Source organism: Suillus bovinus (assembly GCF_016758785.1).
Source record: "Suillus bovinus strain UH-Sbo-P2 chromosome Unknown EDB93scaffold_168, whole genome shotgun sequence".
NCBI lineage: Eukaryota > Fungi > Basidiomycota > Agaricomycetes > Boletales > Suillaceae > Suillus > Suillus bovinus.
Window position 1 is genome coordinate 25,060 of NW_024542224.1, and position 17,662 is coordinate 42,721.

The following is a 17,662-nucleotide window of genomic DNA, read 5'->3' on the forward strand; positions in this document are numbered from 1 at the left end:
TTCAGTTTTGTAGCATACTTACCAGGCATTTTCAGTCTTTCAAGATCCTTCAGCAATAGCACCGCTGAATAGGTTCCAAATCGTTACCTTCATCTCCTCGGAACATCTTGAATGCTGTAGCCAGAGGATTCAGACACTGCAGAGCGGTCTGGTATTTTAAACGTTTTGCATGGCTGCGGAAAGCTTCGGCGAGCCTTACTTGGTGGTTATTGAGGTGCAGGTATGATTTTCCCTCGTTCTGTTCGCAGTCTGTGACCGTGCCTGATTGCACTTACTAAGTTATGCGCTCAGTGATATTGCTGCCGTTTCTGATGTCAGTCGCAGCTTCCACGGTCCTCTGGTGGCTTCTAAGAAGTTTGACATCAAAGTTGGACCAAGCCCGTTCAATTCCAACAGTGGACAGACATAGTAAAGGTTGTTCGATTGAACTTGAACACACTCGGGTCTGTCGCTGGTAGTTGAATTTGATGACAGTCATCAGCTCCGCGACATCCTAAGGATCATTGTATATACATCAATCGAGGCTCATTCGCCGTCAATTCTATACTGAAACGATGAAGTACTATCATCTATACTCATCTGTGGCCCATCGAACTTCAGAAGCCACGATGATTGTCTACTTGCCATCCAGCTTCTGATTCTCCCGCTCGACACTAGCCTCTCTCCACTTCCTGCCTTTATACAACACCAGTAAGATAATACAATCAACAATGACCATCAGCCCCGCCCAAAGCGTATACAAACCACCGTCGCCAATACTATCCTAAACCAACCTCAGATGCGATGTTCCGCAAGCTATCACGACGTCGACTCACTTGTAGAGGAACAGCAATCTCAGCAGCAACAAAAGCAAACAGACCGCGGAAAGAACCGTTGGTCGCTACTGCCGTCGATGAGCGACCAGCGTTCGCGTCGACGATGTATGCCAGCGTACTCGCGTAGATCCATCTATCGCAGATGAGAACAAAAAACAGTGTGAAACGAAAGAAACATGCATGGATAAAAATCCTGCGAGGAAGAGCATCGCACACATCGCGGCGACGTTGACCCGTTCTTGGCACACCCAGGCATATCCAATCACGGAAAGAGGCAACCCCGCCATGGCGACTTTTGTGCTCTCGAGGCGCATCTACACCGGTTCACGTCAAACGTGAATAAAATGAGCCGAAAATAGTGGCTCACCTCTGGAAAGCTGATCCCTCCGTTCGCGGCCTTTAGCCGAGCAAGTGTCCGATCAGACCAACGTCCACCTAACATGCTGCCGGCTATAGAGCCTAAGATAGATGCGTCAGGAAGGTACTCGTAGTTTGCTTGTGATTCGCTTACCAATACCATAGGCAAGTAAGACGAGTCCGGTATTCAAAGCATCGTAATCATAGTGCATTGACAATGTTCTTGCGCATGTATATGCAATGCTAAAGCTAAATGCAAAGATTAAACCTGGCGCAAAGGGACTTGAGAATTCTTCGAAACCACAACTTCAGTAAGAACAACTCAGAGTACTCACCTGATGCTATCAAGATAGCAATGTTGTTCTTTCGGCTGATAATCGATAGGTACGGAGGGAAAGGGTTGACATCGGCGATGGACAACCTTGCATTTCTAATGGCTGATGCTGGTATGACCGTCGGCTGTGCTTCAATGTCGTTCGAACTCGTCTGGCCTTCGACATTTACTTGTAATTCCTTCTCTGAAATAATCCGCAAGTCGTTCTTTGCTCCTGATGACGGTTGCTCTTGGAGCCTCCTCTTCAATACATTCTGGTACGTCATACTCCTCTCGTTCCGGAAGGTATCTTTGAACAAGAAAAGGAATGCCAAAAATATTATACCTCCCAAAATGACTAGAAACCAGAAAACCGCCCGCCAGCCGAGGCCTTGTGTGAGCGCGCCACCGATAATCGGCCCCAACGAGGGACCGAGGAGAGGTGCAGAATAGTAGACACCCATCATTGTTCCTCGTTCGTGGGGCTCGTATATATCGGCCAGAGTGGCTGCTCCGATGGTGATAACCGCGCTTGCCCTACTCCATGTGAGCAAGGAATTAAGGGATCCATGGACTACCTTACCCTATGCTTTGCAAGATACGCATGCCGATCATCAAACCGATGGTTCTGGATATGGCTACAATTACCGATCCAAGTGTAAACAGCACTAGGGAGAAAAGGTACACCGTCTGAGCTCGAAAATATTAACAAGTGACACCCTCAAGACGCGTAGAAACCCAAACCTTGCGGCCTTTTATCTCGCTAATTGCGCTCCAAATTAGAGGGAATTGACCTTGAACGAGAATGAAAAGAGACAAGCTCAGGCTAATGTCTCCGCTGCTGGTGTGCAGCTGCTGCTGAATTTGAGCATTGGCGGCTGTCCCCCGGCTGTTCAGCCGATATTGCAATGGTATCAAGTAAATATCTTACGGTTCTGTATATTCACGCACAAACCCGAAATCACCGATGCTCCAGATATCATGAATAATACAACGTTCTGTGTGATATCATTTATCAGCGTCTAGTTACAAAATCAAGAGGGAAAGACGCGCCTTCTTGATGTTCGACCATATTCGAGGATCGTCCTCAACCACTGCATGTTCTATATCAAGCTTGATAGGTTCATTTAACGATTTTGGACTGGAAACATGCGTTTGGGTGTCTGTATCATGAAAATCCATACTCTGTCTCAAATGAAGAGAGGCTGGGAGAAAGGGAAAAGGACTCAGTCTTGGATCAAAAGATTGAGGCGAGTTATTTTAGGGGAAAGAAATCGATACCCTGATTGAGACGGAGAATCAAAGGTAGATCTATATGAGGCGCACCAAGTGACTGCGTATGTAAAAGAAAAGGATCAGTACGTACGAGAGTGACGTCGAGAATCGTATCTCAATACTCTGGACCCCCGTAGGCGACAGAGTCGTATTCTGGCTTTCCGCCATGGCTTGAAAGTTTGTCCGTGCGAGAGCTGAAACTTAATTGAATAAGAGCGCATGATTATACAGTTGGTTCAACAATGAAGCGGGCGACAAAAGCGCACATGATTTTGCTGGTGCCGTTGATCAAAAATATCCCCAACCATAGTTGTAGTGCGTCGGACAACGTGGCCGATCCAGTGGCGTGACTATAGAATTTAGTGTTCGTTCTGGCTGTCAGATAGCCACTGCGAGGAAGGCACCCGAATGACCAGCTTAAGTTATCGAGGGTTATCGTGACATTCAGGATCACAATGATCTAGAATTTCTGCAGGAAGAGCAAACCATCCAAGTGATGGGTCAACCCTGTTATCCGTCCATGCAAGACGTACATTCTGTTATCAACTTACTAAGTATGCACAAGACTCAAGTATATGGCGAGATCACATGTCAGATGTCAAAAAACTGATGGGTCGTTTACGTTGATTGCAGGGCCTTTACGTCGTAATACAGCGATGAAAATAAAGGATATGCTCTGCGTATATTGTCATGTAATGGCATGTAAGACAATCTAATTTTCTCACCAGTGCTCTGATCCGGGCCGAATTTTGAGAGATTTATCAGAAGGAACTGTATTCCTTCTGGCTAGGAAGAGACGACTTCGGCCCTTGTCGGAGATGTGAGTCAGCGACTATCATCAGGGTGTAAGTCTACTGGCCAGCAATGGTGTATGGCGGCGAAAGGCTACAAAATTAGTCGCAGATGGACCTGCCAAGATGCGTACACACTATGCATATTATTGGATTTGTACTGACGTTGATTCTGCGCGGCTGACTCGGACTTGACTAAGGAGGATACATGATCATATCCAGGCCAGGAAATGGATAGCGGTCTCGTTCAGTCGGAGTTCCAACATCATGCACCTGACATACCACCTGTATCAGCAACCCAAGGACATCCAATACTCGAATATATCTCATTTATCGACCTTGCAAGTTTCATGTGCCGCGTTAGCTTTCTAAGGACGCACAGGTCGACTTGAAGCCAATTTGAGGCGGAGCATGCATACAGTAAGGGACGTGGATGTCGTTCTCACTTCGAAGGCAGTGCTTGTTACGCCCCGTGTTCAAAGTCTGGACGCTATTCGGGGCTGTCTTAGACCTGACCGATGGAGGTCTAACCTCACCAAGCTTCAACATGATCATCTCCTCACGGACATTTTATATTTTGACAATGTGCGCAAGTATCTGCTCGCTTAGTCTTGTGGGTCTTCATACCAGTTGAACATCTCACCCGTTGCCTACTCTGCTAGGAAGATCACTTGCGCTTTGAATATCCATTCGCTGTATGATTCTTGTAAAATTCATGTTATTAAAGCCACACTAGTCACGGAATCGAAGGTACATAAGTACAAGTAGGACAATATCAAACATCCAAAGAGTCATGTCCAAATAAAATGTTCTATGCATTCTTGTGAAGATTCGCTCTGCTCCGCTGAGCATCACAGCGAAGGGGTTTGCAAAAATTGCTGAAAGCCGAAGCTAACAGACGGGTTCGGATGTGTAATTTGCAATCAGCAAAAGACTGTGCCTCGGTAAAGACCTCACTGGCGACAGTACATGCCCGAGCACAAGAGATGAAGAAATAAAATGCGAACCAAACGTTTATAAAGCCCAACTGGTCTGCGCACGGACCACATCCCGCATTTAGCATGTGCTATTACCCGTTTCAGCAGGCAAGTACACGTGTTGTACATAACTAAGAGCAGACGACGCCCCATCCTTTCCACTCTGTTCTACCCTCCTGGATATCAAGGATCTTTTTCCGGAGTGCCGTACCAACCGGGCCCGTCCCAGCCCCAGGAATTACAATGTCCTTACCCTCGTACCCAATTCTATTGCAAGGTCCGACAATGACCGCCGTGCCTACGATTAAGGCTTCCAGCAGTTTGCCCTCGGATGACCATTTCGCGATGTCATGCATGGTATATATCATTTCTTGCGGGTGTATACGCACTGAGATTTCTTCGTGGAATTCTGGATCGCTTGCAAGGGCAAGACACGATGCTCTAGTGACTCCAGGTAGAATAGTTCCGTCCAGAGGAGCAGTGATGAGGTCCACGCCTTCAACCGATGAGTTCATTTATATATGTTAATGTCCGATTAAAACTCACCGTCATCGTCATCCCTCTTGACTACAACGAAAAAGTTCATCGCTCCAGCCTCTGTGACTCTTCTGTCATCACCAAACAGCCAAAGGATTTGGTCGTAGCCTTTCTCTGCAGCAGTGCGTTGAGGTAGGAAGCTAGGCGAATAGTTGCCAGCAACTTTGTGCCCTCCAGTTCCACCCGGCCACGCCCGCACATTTTCACTGACCGCAAGGAGAGAAACAGGCTTCGTAAAGTATGGCCCAGTCGGTGATGCAAGAATGTAAAGCATCGCATGGTCAGATGCCGTTACTCCCAAACCTAGATTGCAATCAGGTGAATATGCGTACATCATTGGCTCATTCCACGAACCTGGGCGGGTTGCGATGACGGTAGGACGGATATACAAACTATACCCCGATTCTTTGGGTATCCAGCGCATTTCAATATTCACCAGGCGCTTTATTAGTTCTAAAATGACATCTCCATCGATAGGCTGCACCGGGACAACAAAGTCAGAAACACTCTGCATAAACATCATGATACTCACGGGAAGAGCGAGACGTGCACAAGACTTCTCCATTCGACGCATGTTCATATCTGGGCGGAACAGGCGCGCCTTACCATCAGGCCCAAGATAGGCCTTCATACCCTCAAAGACGTTTCCGCCGTACTGGAAGCACGAGCATTGAGGATCAAGTGTTATGGGCCCATATGGCTTGACCTCAGGCGCGGACCACCCTATTTCAGGGTCGTAAGTTGCAATGATCATGTGGTCCGCGAACGTCTGGTACATTATCATTAGAGTGACATGGATATGGTTGTCAGCGGTACTTGCTCACCTGGCCGAAACGTAATGTCTCGATGGGCTGCAGGGGCTTCAATTTCTTTGCGAGGGTGATATTGAGCTTAGATGCCTGCAACGATGTTGGAGTTATACATGACTACGCTCAGCATGCGAGACGCTTACATCGAGTGCAGCAGGGCTTGCTGGGTCAGCACTGGCAGAGTCAGCCGTCCGGCCTGATACGATGCTGGTTCTGTTACCCATAGCTATTGTGACCAAAGGGAAAATATGCGGAATCAGTTCGACCCATGTTTTTATAAGTACACGGACATGACTAGGAAAATAATAAATATCGACAAGAATGACTCGATCAACGTCACCACAAAGGTCTTGGTATGATCGGATCGGATCGGCACGCTTCCAAATGCATCGACGACTCAAGACAAGACCCCCGCTACTCCCCAAAACACTATACGCCAGCAAAACTACAAGCCCAATCTGAACGTTGACATGCTGGTGAATCGGAAGGTCCTCCTGTGATAGACTCTTCTGCCCAACTATTACGCGACTTATCGGCTTGTGCCACGTCTGAAAGGCAACTATGAGTGTTGACGCGCTCGTAAGTGGCACCGGTTATCATTACACAGCCCACGAGTGCTTATTTGGTTTACAAGAAATGCTCGCTGGGAACGACGGTTTTGTCTATATACGCCGGTGGGTGGGTATCATGATGTTAGAAACATGGTACGGCTTATGGAAATTACCTTTTTGATGCAGGCGCAAATCTTCTACCACCCAAAACATGGCGTTTTGGCACACTCAAACGAGTCGCAAATTCCACGCTCCAGAAGCACTCTGCGGCTACTTTCTCTAGTTATCTGCGAACGCGTATTATGTGGAGCAGCCGGGGTCCTGAAGTTCGCACAATTGATAAGATGCGAGGAAATTTTAATCGGCTGGCACGACGAAGATACGTCAAACGAAGCCTCGTCTCGAAGTGAGTCTGGTCATGAGTCTGATAAGGTCTATTATCACGCTTGAGCATCAGCACCTGATAGTACTTGATTAGGATGTTCACCTTCTGCACGTAATAACAAAGACTAGCGACGTAAAAGCGTCATGATCAGTCCAGACTGTCCGGTCAAAGATGCCAACCTGATGGAATTATGTACGGATGTTGGTAAAAGCTAAACCAACCTTAACACCGCTACGCTCTCAACATGCGCAGTCTGTGGGAATAGATCAAAACCCCTCAAACTCTCCAGGACATATTTCCTCCCACCCCCTTCTCGCTCCATGCGATCTATAATCATCCCTATATCACGCGCTTGTGTATGCACATTGCAGCTCACATATACCACGGTGCTACATGCGAAGCGAACCAATTGTTCTATGAATGCTTCATCAGAGCCCTTGCGTGGAGGATCTATGATCAACGCCGTTTTGTCTGGGGGGAAGTGCGAAACTGTCGAGAATATGTTCGCAGCGTCACCCGCCAGAAAAGAGCATTTCCCTTCCGGGAGGCAGTTAATAACAGCATTCGCAGTAGCCGACTTGATTGACTCGGTGGAAAGCTCGATGCCTGCGACGATGTCGAAATGTGGCGCAAGCATCAGTGAGAAGAGACCTGAACCGCAGTATGCATCCACAAGATGCGTGGGCCCGGACGATTTCGAAGAAGGGAAGATCGCGTCTTTTACGTATGAGGTGAGTGGAACAAGCACGGAATTGTTGTTTTGGAAGAATGAATGTCCCGGAAACTCGAAATACGTAGAATCCACGCGTTCACGGACAGTTTCCTTGTGGTTCGTAATACAGATGTGTTTTTCGTCCTCCGCACTAGGGATAGATGATATATCGGAAGGCAGGTGCTCGATGGAGTCGCGTAGAAGCAACGAAACACCTTTTTTGTAGCCCCAGATATTCCTGATAGAAATTCAGATGTAGTCGAGTTTCCTATACAGCTCACATACTTGATTATATCTTCCCGTATAGGTCCAAGTGCTGCGTTTAACACAGGAGTTGCAATAGGACACTCCTGAAGCTGATAAGTATAAACCGAAACAAATTTCATTATTGTCACCTCGATGTCCAGCACCGTTCGCTTTCCGATTTCATTAAATCCGATTTTTAGCCAGGTAGGCTTATCTGTTGAATTGGTCGAGCTAGTTTCAGCTTCCTTGCGTGCTTTTTTTGGTGGGGCCTCAAAATGCGGTGTTATTTTTGTACGATAGCCGTATTGAAGTGGCGAGGCTATTGTTGGAAGTACCTCTGGGATAGTTTCCTTGGGAAGGTCTGATCACGTGAGTGAAGGTATCAGAAAGATTAAAAGGAAAGGTGTACTTGAGAAATTTTCATAAGCCTTGATGACTACGCTGCGCTTGATTCCGAGTTGAGTATCATAAGAAAGCATCTAACATTTGCATATGGTCAGCGCCCGGATATGATCATCAAGCAACTAACCTGATACTGGCAACCAGAACATTGACCAAAGTAGCGACACTTCGCACGGCCATCGTCGCGCAGGTCAAGGTTCGGTGATAGGACTTCGACAAGGTCGGCAAATGAATGTAGACGCGAACTGCGATAAACTCGAACACGGATTCGTTCCCCTGGTAATGCAAATGGTGCAACGATTACCCAAGGAGGAAAAGATGCAGGGGAACGTGCCAGCGCATCGCCTGGTGTATATAAGGCTTAGTCAAAATCAATAGACAGACGGGGAACGTCCTTATCCGCACCATTGGAAGATAATGCAGATACCTCCACCTCCACCTCTTCACGGAAATCAAAAGGCGAATCCCACTCGGTGCCGTGTTGCAGAGCACGATCGACTGTATCATCTCCTAGCAGTGCGACTATGTCACGCCATAGGACATCTTCTGAGGAGTAAGGCTCTGGCAAGACACGCTTCTGTTTCCTCTTCGCTGATTTCGACACTTTCTTGGAAGGCCCAGATACTACTTGGACACTCGTATCTCCTTTTGACTCATCCATGGTATGCTCCTCCAATCGAATCTTTTTCTCCAATGGGGCAGGAACCTCGGGATCGATTGTCGGTGATCTCACACGGGTAGACATTGCACCTGATAGTGTCTTGGACTGGCAAAAAAAACTGGTTCGAACGTTACAAAGTAGACCAGGAGCATAGGTTTGCGGTGGACGCACGCGATGCGAACGAGCTATAAGCCTTGCAATGGTGTGGGTGGTGTTCGCAAGAGTAACAACACTCATACCAAGCCCGCTAGTCTCAAATAAAATTGCTACTAATTACGTTCCGAACTAGGAAATCCACACGTGACTAAGCTTTACTTTCTCCAACCCGTCACCAACTCGCGTCATTTAGTACTTATCACCGGCCACCTCGGATCGAATCAAATAGTAGGTTTTGCCAAGACTTCTATTCTGCTTTTATTACGTTCAAAATTCCTTGGATTTGTTGTTTCTTCTGCCCATGATCATCACTCTCGCCCGCTCGCTGCTCTCAGTGGAGCCCCCTAAGGGAGAGCCAGTGGATTCAACTGCCTTCTGGTGCAGGATTGCCATCAGTGCTGTTCTTGTGCTTGCCGGAGGTGTATTTGCAGGGTGAGCCTATGCAGTCTATGTCCTTTTGTGTCATGTTCAAACTCTTGTCATAGATTAACTCTCGGACTGATGGGGCTGGATGAATTGCACCTGCGTGTCCTGGCTACGTCATCAGAGGACTTGACGGAGAAACGCAATGCGCAAAAAGGTGCGTTGCCAAGCAGCCCTCATTTCTGAGTTGATGAAATTGGTACACGACCAGTATTGAGACTGATGCAGAGAGGTCGGCATTGGGTATTAGTGGTATGTTGATACGCGCGCGTGCACCCACAAATATCTTATCCTTCATCATAGGTACTTCTTCTGGGCAACGTTGTGAGTGGCTATCTCAGGTCCCCGTGTCTGTAATAGCTTAACACCCACAGGTCATCAACGAAAGTTTGCCGATCTTTCTTGATGGTGCCGTAAGTAGCAGAATTCTTGAACATCGATTGATACGATTCTCGCCGATTAATAAATCCTATTCGCGCTACATAGATTGGTGGAGGCATTGCGGCTGTCGTAATTTCTACCACAGCGATAGGTATGATCTCTTATATGTGCCCGTGAGTTCATCGTCCGCTAATTTTTTGATCATAGTCATTTTTGGGTATGTTCTCGCCCCTCTCGGAGTTGGACTTGCTGAGCAGACGACATGTTCTTCTCTTCCGCAGAGAGTACGTGACACACAAAGTAGAAGTATCCAGTCGACCTCATCATTTTCTGCAGAGTTATTCCACAGGCTGTTAGCGTCAGATATGGCCTCGCAATTGGCGCACGATGTGCGCCTTTCGTGCTCTGCCTGATGTATTTGTTTGGTAAGTGGTGCTGACATACATCGCGTTGAAGTCATAATAACTCCGGATGGAACATAGCTCCCATCGCATACCCTACTGCGAAGCTCCTCGATTACGTTCTAGGCCAGAATGAGGGTCATACGTACAAGAAGGCTGAGCTCAAATCTTTTCTGCAGTTCCATCGCACGGGAGAGGAACCGCTACGGGATGACGAGATCAGCATATTGAATGGCGTGCTGGAGCTCAATACGAAGAATGTGGAGACAATCATGACACCCATCAAGGTAAGTGTTTGCATTGGAAATATGGGAGTATGTCACTCATATGTCTCGGGACGGTAGGACGTCGTAACGCTGAGCTCAGACACCATCCTTGATCACAACACAGTAGACGCAATGTAAACATCACAGTTCCAGTTTTCTGATGTTAGTTTGACTAACAGCTCACTCAGTCTCGCAAGTGGCTACTCACGCTTTCCTATACATGAACCCGGGAATCCACTATCATTCCAAGGGCTTCTGCTCATCAAAAAGGTAACTTTCGATGTTACGCGTCAGTCTGCCTAAACGTTGAGGTTGTTTCTCAGCTGTTGGTATACGACCCCGCGCGCGCTCTCCCAGTCTCGGATTTCAAGCTTTCGATTCTTCCCGAAGCACATCCAAGTATAAATTGTTTCCAGGCGCTGGATTACTTGTAAGAACCTTCACTTGAACTTCTGCAGCTCTGATGAATGTGTTGCAGTCAAACGGGACGCGCCCACTTACTACTGATTAGTCGGACACCTGGCACTGCAGGCGGTGGAATTGGAGTGATCACACTCGAAGGTGTGTTTTCCAAGACAGCTCTGTTCCCTTACTTACTGACATTCATGTTTAAGACATCATTGAGGTGCGTCTGACTTGGACCAGTTTATATCCAAAGTTAACAAAGTTTTGCAGGAAATCATATCAGAAGAAATCGTGGATGAAACAGATCGATACGAGGATAATCAGAGTAAAAAACGTGCGAAGCGAATGACTACGGCTACTATAATGCGAGGGTTCGTATTCCCTTCTAACTTTCTCACACCTGTTGTTAATATGTCATATTTTAAGGATTGTGGAGCGAGAGGGGCGAGAGCGAAGTTTAACGCGAGTGACGTCTTCCGACCGGATACCCCTGTTGCGCGAGACACCTCTCCTACCATCCACTCCACTTTCCGAGACCAATTATCCGAATCCTCGCTACGGCGCGATACTCAGCCCGTCCCCCAAAATATGATGTTTACAACCTCATTCACAGGGCGTACGCTATCGTATGCTGTCGGACTTTGTTGTAGCTATCGGACGAATCTCTTTGTTTTCGGTATCTTAACTCGTCGCTTGCTTCATTGTATCGTAAAATTATATCTTGTATTCAATCGATCGAGTATTCGTCTTTTCCTTTTCAAAATAGGCACGCACATTCGCGGGATGATAGCTGTGTCTATCCCGCCCTCTGCTCTCATGAAATAGATCCAGTGTTGAGTTCGAAAATTTATTATTCTAAAGAACTATTTCTTGTTAGAAACAAGTTGCAAAAGCTTAAGTAATGTATCTTGGGATAGTTTTATCAGTATGTGCTGGTCTGTTGAACTGGTACTTCAAAGCTGCGCAGCGGGGTATTCAGGGGACGTGTGGACTCCGAGTGCTACTAAAGATGTCACTCTCGGCGAAGCCGCTCCGGATAGATGGCGCAATCAGAGGGGGATGATGGCACAGAATGTCTCCATTATGAACTACTATAGATTCAACCCTATGATATTGTTGACATTAACCCGCGTGAACAAGACTATAGAACTTATTCTCAGAAGGTTACTGGTGACTGACTGAGGGTGCCGTTTCCGTGTCTGTATGCAAAACCGATCACTGAAGCCAACTCATCGCTATGGTACAAAACGATAGAGTAGGATATATGTGCTGTATTCCAGTATATATCTGAGGTATGTATGTAGATAAATGAGTCGCATCACGCTCAAGTTAGTGATATCCAGCAACAAAATGGCCGACTACTGTTCGTCAATTGCCGTTTTGTCGAGCTCTCGTAGTCGTTTCTTCAAAGAAAACATCAACAATGGCTCACCTGTTCAGATAATCGCCCGCGGACTTACCTCAAGAGCAAACAGGTGCGAGTCATATGATGCTGGTGCAAGCTGATGAACTGATTCCGCCAAACGATACAGATATTCCTGTGGGAGATAGTCTCAAATTTGTTCTGAGATAGAAAAAGCTTTACGAACCTTATTCTGTCCAGAGGGACCCTCGGAGGCCCATATCCGCTGTGCCAAGTCCTCTAATGGTTCTGAACCAACTGATCTCATCGTTAGTAGATTGAATTCAAGAGAGGAAAGTAGGATGCTCACTGAATGACGGGTTATCTGGCCGACCGACATAACACTTGCTCCTCGTGAGATCGGCACAACTCGATTAGAAACACAACACGTACAAAAGCCTGAGTCAAGGGATCAACGACAGGTAGGTGAAACAAGTAAAGTGTATTACATACATCCTGAATTGCAATTTTCTCTATCCCATTCTCTAGGGTGTAGACATGCAGCGTTTCCATTGTGTATCCGTCCTGGTCCATTATGCTACCTTGGATGGTCGGATACCCAGTTCTGTTGGGCGACATACCTTTTCTCTGTAATCTTTCCGGGCACCTCAAGTGTCAATACGAACTATGACGGAACCATCATGGGTGATATTGGACTCACCCAAGTAATCCCTAACTTCTGCTTCATATTCCGGGTCAATCGTGTACGCTATGCCTGTGGAGAGGGATATTATCAGCAAGAAGAGAATCTTCATCGGATGAAAAGCCCTCGCCCCAAACGATATCTTCATCCGGAAATGCATCCTAGTGTCTAGTGTGTTTGCGGATATCCTAGAGGATAAGCTTGAAGAGACAGACTCACAGACTGGGAAAAACGATCCCAATCCTCCTTGTGAATAAGAGTCACCACACGCCCTGGATTCTGCGATTTTACGATCAATACTATGTCAGGAGTTCCGCTGAAGTGTATGATGATTGATGAATGCCAGGACACACCTCGGGTGTGCCACGATGATCGTGCGATTTCTGAGCGAACCGCCTTATGTAGCCTTTGAGGAATCCGGAGGCTACAGAAAGCCAGATTCATAACGTATTTTCTAAGCGAAATGGATTGATCGCTTACTCTGAGATTGGACATGTGGTGGGGGCTATGATACCACCAGTGATCGCACTGATTAGTTAGTAACACCTTTCGTGGCTGTCTGTCCTCACTTTGAATATCAGTGAGCCGTATCCAAAGACCACGAATGGAGCATTGAGAGACCCCATGAAAGACCTGCGAGTTGATGTAAGTAGTCAAAACTGTCGCCCCTTGACGGTTACGCTAATGGATCGTTTAGGCCAAAATTGGGCCAAAAGGGCCAGTGAAATGTTCATTGATTATCCAATAATTAATATGGGAACTCAGGTATACGTAAGCAACCGGCTTACCGTGTTAAGCGATAAATACGAGTAGTGTTCAAGAACACTTAAGGCGATTCAGACTGCTACATACAGTGTAAGAAAAACGAATTCATTCTACATAGTGTGCCAATATTTATTGTGTTGGCAGCGTGACAATACCGTACTCTTGTAATTGAAGAACCATTCTCACAATCTCAGGCTATCCTTGATGTCCTTGACAAACTTGAACGCATGATGAAGCGCTCCTGAATGACGGACTCTGGGGTATAGATTAAACACAACGCCGCTGGGTCAACTAACACCTGCATAGCATAGCGGGTCATTGTTAAGCTCTAGCCCCAGCTGCAGCGGTTCTTATCACACCTGCTTGGACGACAACCTATCCGCACGACATTCAACCCTGTCTTAAATATTGCAGACCGCGTTGTGAATCTGTAGGGGACAGCCGGCAAAGAGGCTCTTGTGGAATTTCAAACGGTGAGCGCGACACACCTTCCTAATGCACTAGATGAAGGAAAATGTTTTGGAGCCGACTCGGAAAAGACAATTGACAACATGGGTTCAGACTGATCTAAGGAGTGATGGAGAACTGACCCAAACAAACGGATCGAACCATGGTAGCGCTATGCGCTGGCAGGGTCACTGCAAGTTCAAGTAACCACGAATCAATAGCCCTACTCAATAACGATTTTATATGGCCATTTTATTTCGTAAGCATGATGACAGCCTCGTTGTTTCGCGTCGAGTGCTTGCAGTGCCATTGTTGCTGTAAATAATTGGTCATCCGGTTGTCTCTGCATCGCCGGTAAGATAATGGAAAGTGCTTCGAGAGACGTTATGCCCTGCGGGGAACTATCTGCCATGGTGGCGTGAACCTGTTTCCACGACGCCTGCACCGGTGAGCACAATTTTAAACCCCTGCGCCTCGCTTACTTAGCCGATTTCAAGCACCGCTATGTGCGTGCCGAACGTGCTTGTTCATTTTATTTGCATTTTATCTCGGAAGCTTTTGCACGAACTGTCACGAAATAAAAGGGCCAAATAAAATCGTTATGGAGAAGGGCTATACGCAGGATATTATAGGCTATAGTGTTCCATCCTCAGAAATATGAGTCGGGATCCCCCTCAGAAGATTCCCCATCACCTCGCACAGAAAATGCGTTACTCACCTGCACGCCATAGGCTACAAGAGTTGTTCTAGTCTGCTCGTCTAAGTTGAAAATTGAGCCGGCAGCTCGAACGGCACGCTCGCTACCAATTCAAACCATAATCGTGATGACGCACATCGACCGAGGTTGAGAAGTTGAGGGATTAGCTCAACCTCGTTGACGTAACAGCGTCACTAGGCAAATTGCGGGTTCGTGATGAGTGCGAGATCGGGATGGAGACCGGATATTCGAGCGAGTGTCTGTGGTGATGACGAGGACAAACAATAGGAAATTTCACATTCCTTAACATCATTTATCATTGATGTCGGAACAATGATTTGTGAGAGCAGCCGGGCGCACCGGAAACTAGCTATAACCTTAATATCATTAGATGTGTTTGAACCTCAAATGGTGACGAAATGACACCTGGCAGCCAGTGGCAGGGCAAAGTCACTGCAGGTTAAAATAATGAGATCGGAACAAGAGACCGGAAATTTAAACGCAAGATATAAAAACTGGCCGTCGTCTTATAGTGTTCTCCCATTATCAGAGAAATCCTCCTCAAAACATTCCATATCACCTCGTACGCAAGATGCGCTCTTCCTGGCTTGCCATCGTTATTCTTTGTCAGCATCTATGCTTGTCAGAGCATCCGAAGAATGTAGCATAACATATTGCAGAGTAACATCTGATTGCTGCTACGACACCATGGAGTGCGTATTTGAAAACGTGAGTATAAGCACGTCACTGTGCTACCAGGATTCAGCGCTCAGCCACATGACTTACCTGCACGGCATAGGATATCTATGTCTGTTTGTCCTAGGTTGCAATTTCGTGATGAGTGAAGAATGGGATGAGAGATCGAGTATTTGAGCGAGTGTTCTGTAGTAATGACAAAGAGAGCCTATTCCAAACGTGGATTCCAGACCTGAAAAACGATCCTCTAAAGCTCTTCTTGATCATGTACATAAGGACTCGCAAGATTCAGCACAACAGCTGGTGGTAAGGGTGAGCAGTAATACTTACTACTACTGTAAGAACGCGAACGTTCAGCCTACGTAGGTGTGACATGCCGCATCAAGGAAAATCTCCCGTGTTAACTTGACTAAAATTAACTTTGATAATTACCCAATAATTACCAATAGTTGCACTAAGCTATTGCATATAAGTGGGTAAAAAGTCATCTCGTGATTTCCCGATGCCATCTTATGCTGGGCAATATGGAAAGCTGGACGTGCGCGCTCGTCACGCATCCATAATAGGCAGTAGGACTTCGTACACCGCCGATATTAGTTGGCTCTGAGTAATAATAATTTCTCTGCGATGAACGTTCCTCCGTCTCGCCTTGTTTAATGAATTCCAAGATTACTATATGTACATGACAAGAAAAAATCACCACTCATTCACCATTTCGTCCTCACTTTCACAGTCCGAGAACTCCCAAACCACCAAACCAGCATGATCAAGACCCACTAAGTCTTCGTCAATTCCCAGTGTGATGTTGGGCTCGTCATTGTCTGTCAGACTGTCTAGCTGATGAAGGTGTTCAGTATCTGGCAAATGTCTGAGTCAACAAATTTTACCCTGTCAGAATTAGAGACAACGAACCAAGGCCTAATCCTCCACCCACACCACCCATGTAATAGGTGCCATTGGGCTCCTTGTGAGAAGGTAAATCTTGATAGTCATTAAAGTGGTACAAAATCTCATCATCTTCATCATCATCCAGCAGCTGAATCTGGTGCGTAGTTCATCAGCCATCTGCAATGTGCATAGTAGAAGTAGATAGATGTTCCAAGCTGATTGCCATGTGACCACTGGGTGACCAAGCTCATCATAGCAGCATTGGATGCACCTGCCAAAAGCCTCTGGAACTAGATCAAACATGCAATGAGAGGGCTTGATGTAAATATTTTGGACATGATCTAGGGCCTCACATTCAATTTTGATCTATAATATGGTAGGGCCACAATTAGAATACTACCAACAGTAAATTCAACACGAGTACATACCTTGAAATCTAAGGCCCCAAGTCCTCAGATGAATCATAGATGAGATTAGGTACTCCATGAGGAAGAATCTGGATGGCGCATGAGCTGACTCGAAGATAATGATGGGAGTAAATACACCTACTTTGTTGCAGTCATGTTGTTTTGCAGTGTTGTGAACACAATCCTGATATGCATCCAGCTCCTGCTGAAGCCATGGTATAAAAATCCAATGGAAGACCATCCTGCAGGCCAATGTCATATCCAGCACTCAGACCAAGCATAAAAAGTAGCGCACACTTGAAGATATTATTAGAATCATACCAGCCAGAATTGACACCATGCTCTAGAAGACTCTCAAATCCTGGTGTGAATCAGCGGCACAGTTGAGACCATGCAATTTCTGGCATGACATTCTTTTTGCTTTGCATCCAGCGATGCTGGAGGGTGCCATGCAAAGATGGATGTGCCACTGTCGCAGCATTGTATGAGCATTTGCATCCCGTAATTTTCTGATCCTGGATTGCTTTGAGTCACCATTGGCATATCTAGAACATGGGTCAAACTAAGTAGGTACTGTGAGTGATATGACATGAGAAATACTTACGGCCAGTGCCTCAAGCGTGTTAAGATAGTAACTCAGGATAAGCTGGGGATTTTGGTTAGAGTGCCAGACCCAGATCCACATGATCCGACCAGAGAAAGGCTCGATGCCAGTGTGCAACCCAAGACCGAACTTGAGCCACTTATCATGCTGATCCACTGCAAAAGGTCATTCACCCCTGCAGCCCAGAAGCGTCTCCTTCTAAGGCGACAGGCCTTACGCTGGTGGAAGTTCTGGCTCATACAGAGCAAGT

The 17,662-nt window shown here is 46.5% G+C and overlaps 6 protein-coding genes across 6 annotated transcripts; 1 reads left to right on the forward strand and 5 right to left on the reverse strand.

The window, feature by feature from the left end:
- Window positions 1–616: 616 nt before the first annotated feature.
- Window positions 617–2,667, reverse strand: EDB93DRAFT_1243761 (MFS general substrate transporter; the record flags this gene model as incomplete). The annotated part of the gene is made up of 10 exons (XM_041452185.1): window positions 617–763; window positions 816–948; window positions 1,032–1,129; window positions 1,183–1,274; window positions 1,327–1,440; window positions 1,508–2,022; window positions 2,069–2,175; window positions 2,230–2,363; window positions 2,417–2,483; window positions 2,539–2,667. The coding sequence occupies 10 exons, from the start codon at window positions 2,665–2,667 to the stop codon at window positions 617–619; spliced, it is 1,536 nt and encodes a 511-aa protein (XP_041300886.1).
- A 1,992-nt stretch (window positions 2,668–4,659) lies between these two features.
- On the reverse strand, window positions 4,660–6,098 carry EDB93DRAFT_1243762 (aminotransferase; the record flags this gene model as incomplete). Its single annotated transcript, XM_041452186.1, has 6 exons — window positions 4,660–5,024; window positions 5,075–5,368; window positions 5,420–5,543; window positions 5,598–5,834; window positions 5,890–5,964; window positions 6,018–6,098. 6 exons carry the CDS (start codon window positions 6,096–6,098, stop codon window positions 4,660–4,662), a joined length of 1,176 nt encoding a protein of 391 aa, XP_041300887.1.
- A 923-nt stretch (window positions 6,099–7,021) lies between these two features.
- On the reverse strand, window positions 7,022–8,831 carry EDB93DRAFT_1235414 (S-adenosyl-L-methionine-dependent methyltransferase; the record flags this gene model as incomplete). The annotated part of the gene is made up of 6 exons (XM_041451352.1): window positions 7,022–7,760; window positions 7,808–7,872; window positions 7,918–8,129; window positions 8,178–8,247; window positions 8,298–8,515; window positions 8,576–8,831. The coding sequence occupies 6 exons, from the start codon at window positions 8,829–8,831 to the stop codon at window positions 7,022–7,024; spliced, it is 1,560 nt and encodes a 519-aa protein (XP_041300888.1).
- A 457-nt stretch (window positions 8,832–9,288) lies between these two features.
- EDB93DRAFT_1109484 (uncharacterized protein) lies at window positions 9,289–11,455 on the forward strand (the record flags this gene model as incomplete). The annotated part of the gene is made up of 16 exons (XM_041447977.1): window positions 9,289–9,419; window positions 9,473–9,567; window positions 9,622–9,662; window positions 9,714–9,734; window positions 9,785–9,823; window positions 9,897–9,942; window positions 9,999–10,075; window positions 10,141–10,216; window positions 10,274–10,479; window positions 10,537–10,592; window positions 10,647–10,728; window positions 10,782–10,888; window positions 10,937–11,019; window positions 11,073–11,083; window positions 11,104–11,234; window positions 11,290–11,455. 16 exons carry the CDS (start codon window positions 9,289–9,291, stop codon window positions 11,453–11,455), a joined length of 1,368 nt encoding a protein of 455 aa, XP_041300889.1.
- A 465-nt stretch (window positions 11,456–11,920) lies between these two features.
- Window positions 11,921–13,616, reverse strand: EDB93DRAFT_1187563 (ChaC-like protein). Its single transcript, XM_041450844.1, has 13 exons — window positions 13,478–13,616; window positions 13,389–13,413; window positions 13,262–13,332; window positions 13,128–13,187; window positions 13,039–13,069; window positions 12,927–12,980; window positions 12,847–12,860; window positions 12,719–12,790; window positions 12,659–12,664; window positions 12,576–12,609; window positions 12,453–12,523; window positions 12,324–12,401; window positions 11,921–12,266 (listed from the first exon to the last, which is right to left on the reverse strand). Exons 1-13 carry the CDS (start codon window positions 13,532–13,534, stop codon window positions 12,222–12,224), a joined length of 618 nt encoding a protein of 205 aa, XP_041300890.1. The 5' UTR covers window positions 13,535–13,616; the 3' UTR covers window positions 11,921–12,221.
- A 2,593-nt stretch (window positions 13,617–16,209) lies between these two features.
- On the reverse strand, window positions 16,210–17,559 carry EDB93DRAFT_1109486 (uncharacterized protein; the record flags this gene model as incomplete). The annotated part of the gene is made up of 7 exons (XM_041447978.1): window positions 16,210–16,370; window positions 16,426–16,555; window positions 16,755–16,767; window positions 16,830–16,837; window positions 16,951–17,050; window positions 17,199–17,323; window positions 17,413–17,559. Coding segments are annotated over 7 exons (684 nt in total), but the record flags the coding sequence as incomplete, so codon positions are not given.
- Between the last annotated feature and the right edge of the window lie 103 nt (window positions 17,560–17,662).

Bases quoted from the DNA above. Each gene is read 5' to 3' on its own strand.
- EDB93DRAFT_1187563 (XM_041450844.1), bottom strand. From the start codon at position 13,534: ATGGGGTCTCTCAATGCTCCATTCGTGGTCTTTGGATACGGCTCACTG. The intron at 13,188-13,261 runs GTGTGTCCTGGC...GTAAAATCGCAG, and splicing joins ATCATCGTGGCACACCCGAG to AATCCAGGGCGTGTGGTGAC. The intron at 12,402-12,452 runs GTTCGTAAAGCT...TATCTCCCACAG, and splicing joins GTCCCTCTGGACAGAATAAG to GAATATCTGTATCGTTTGGC.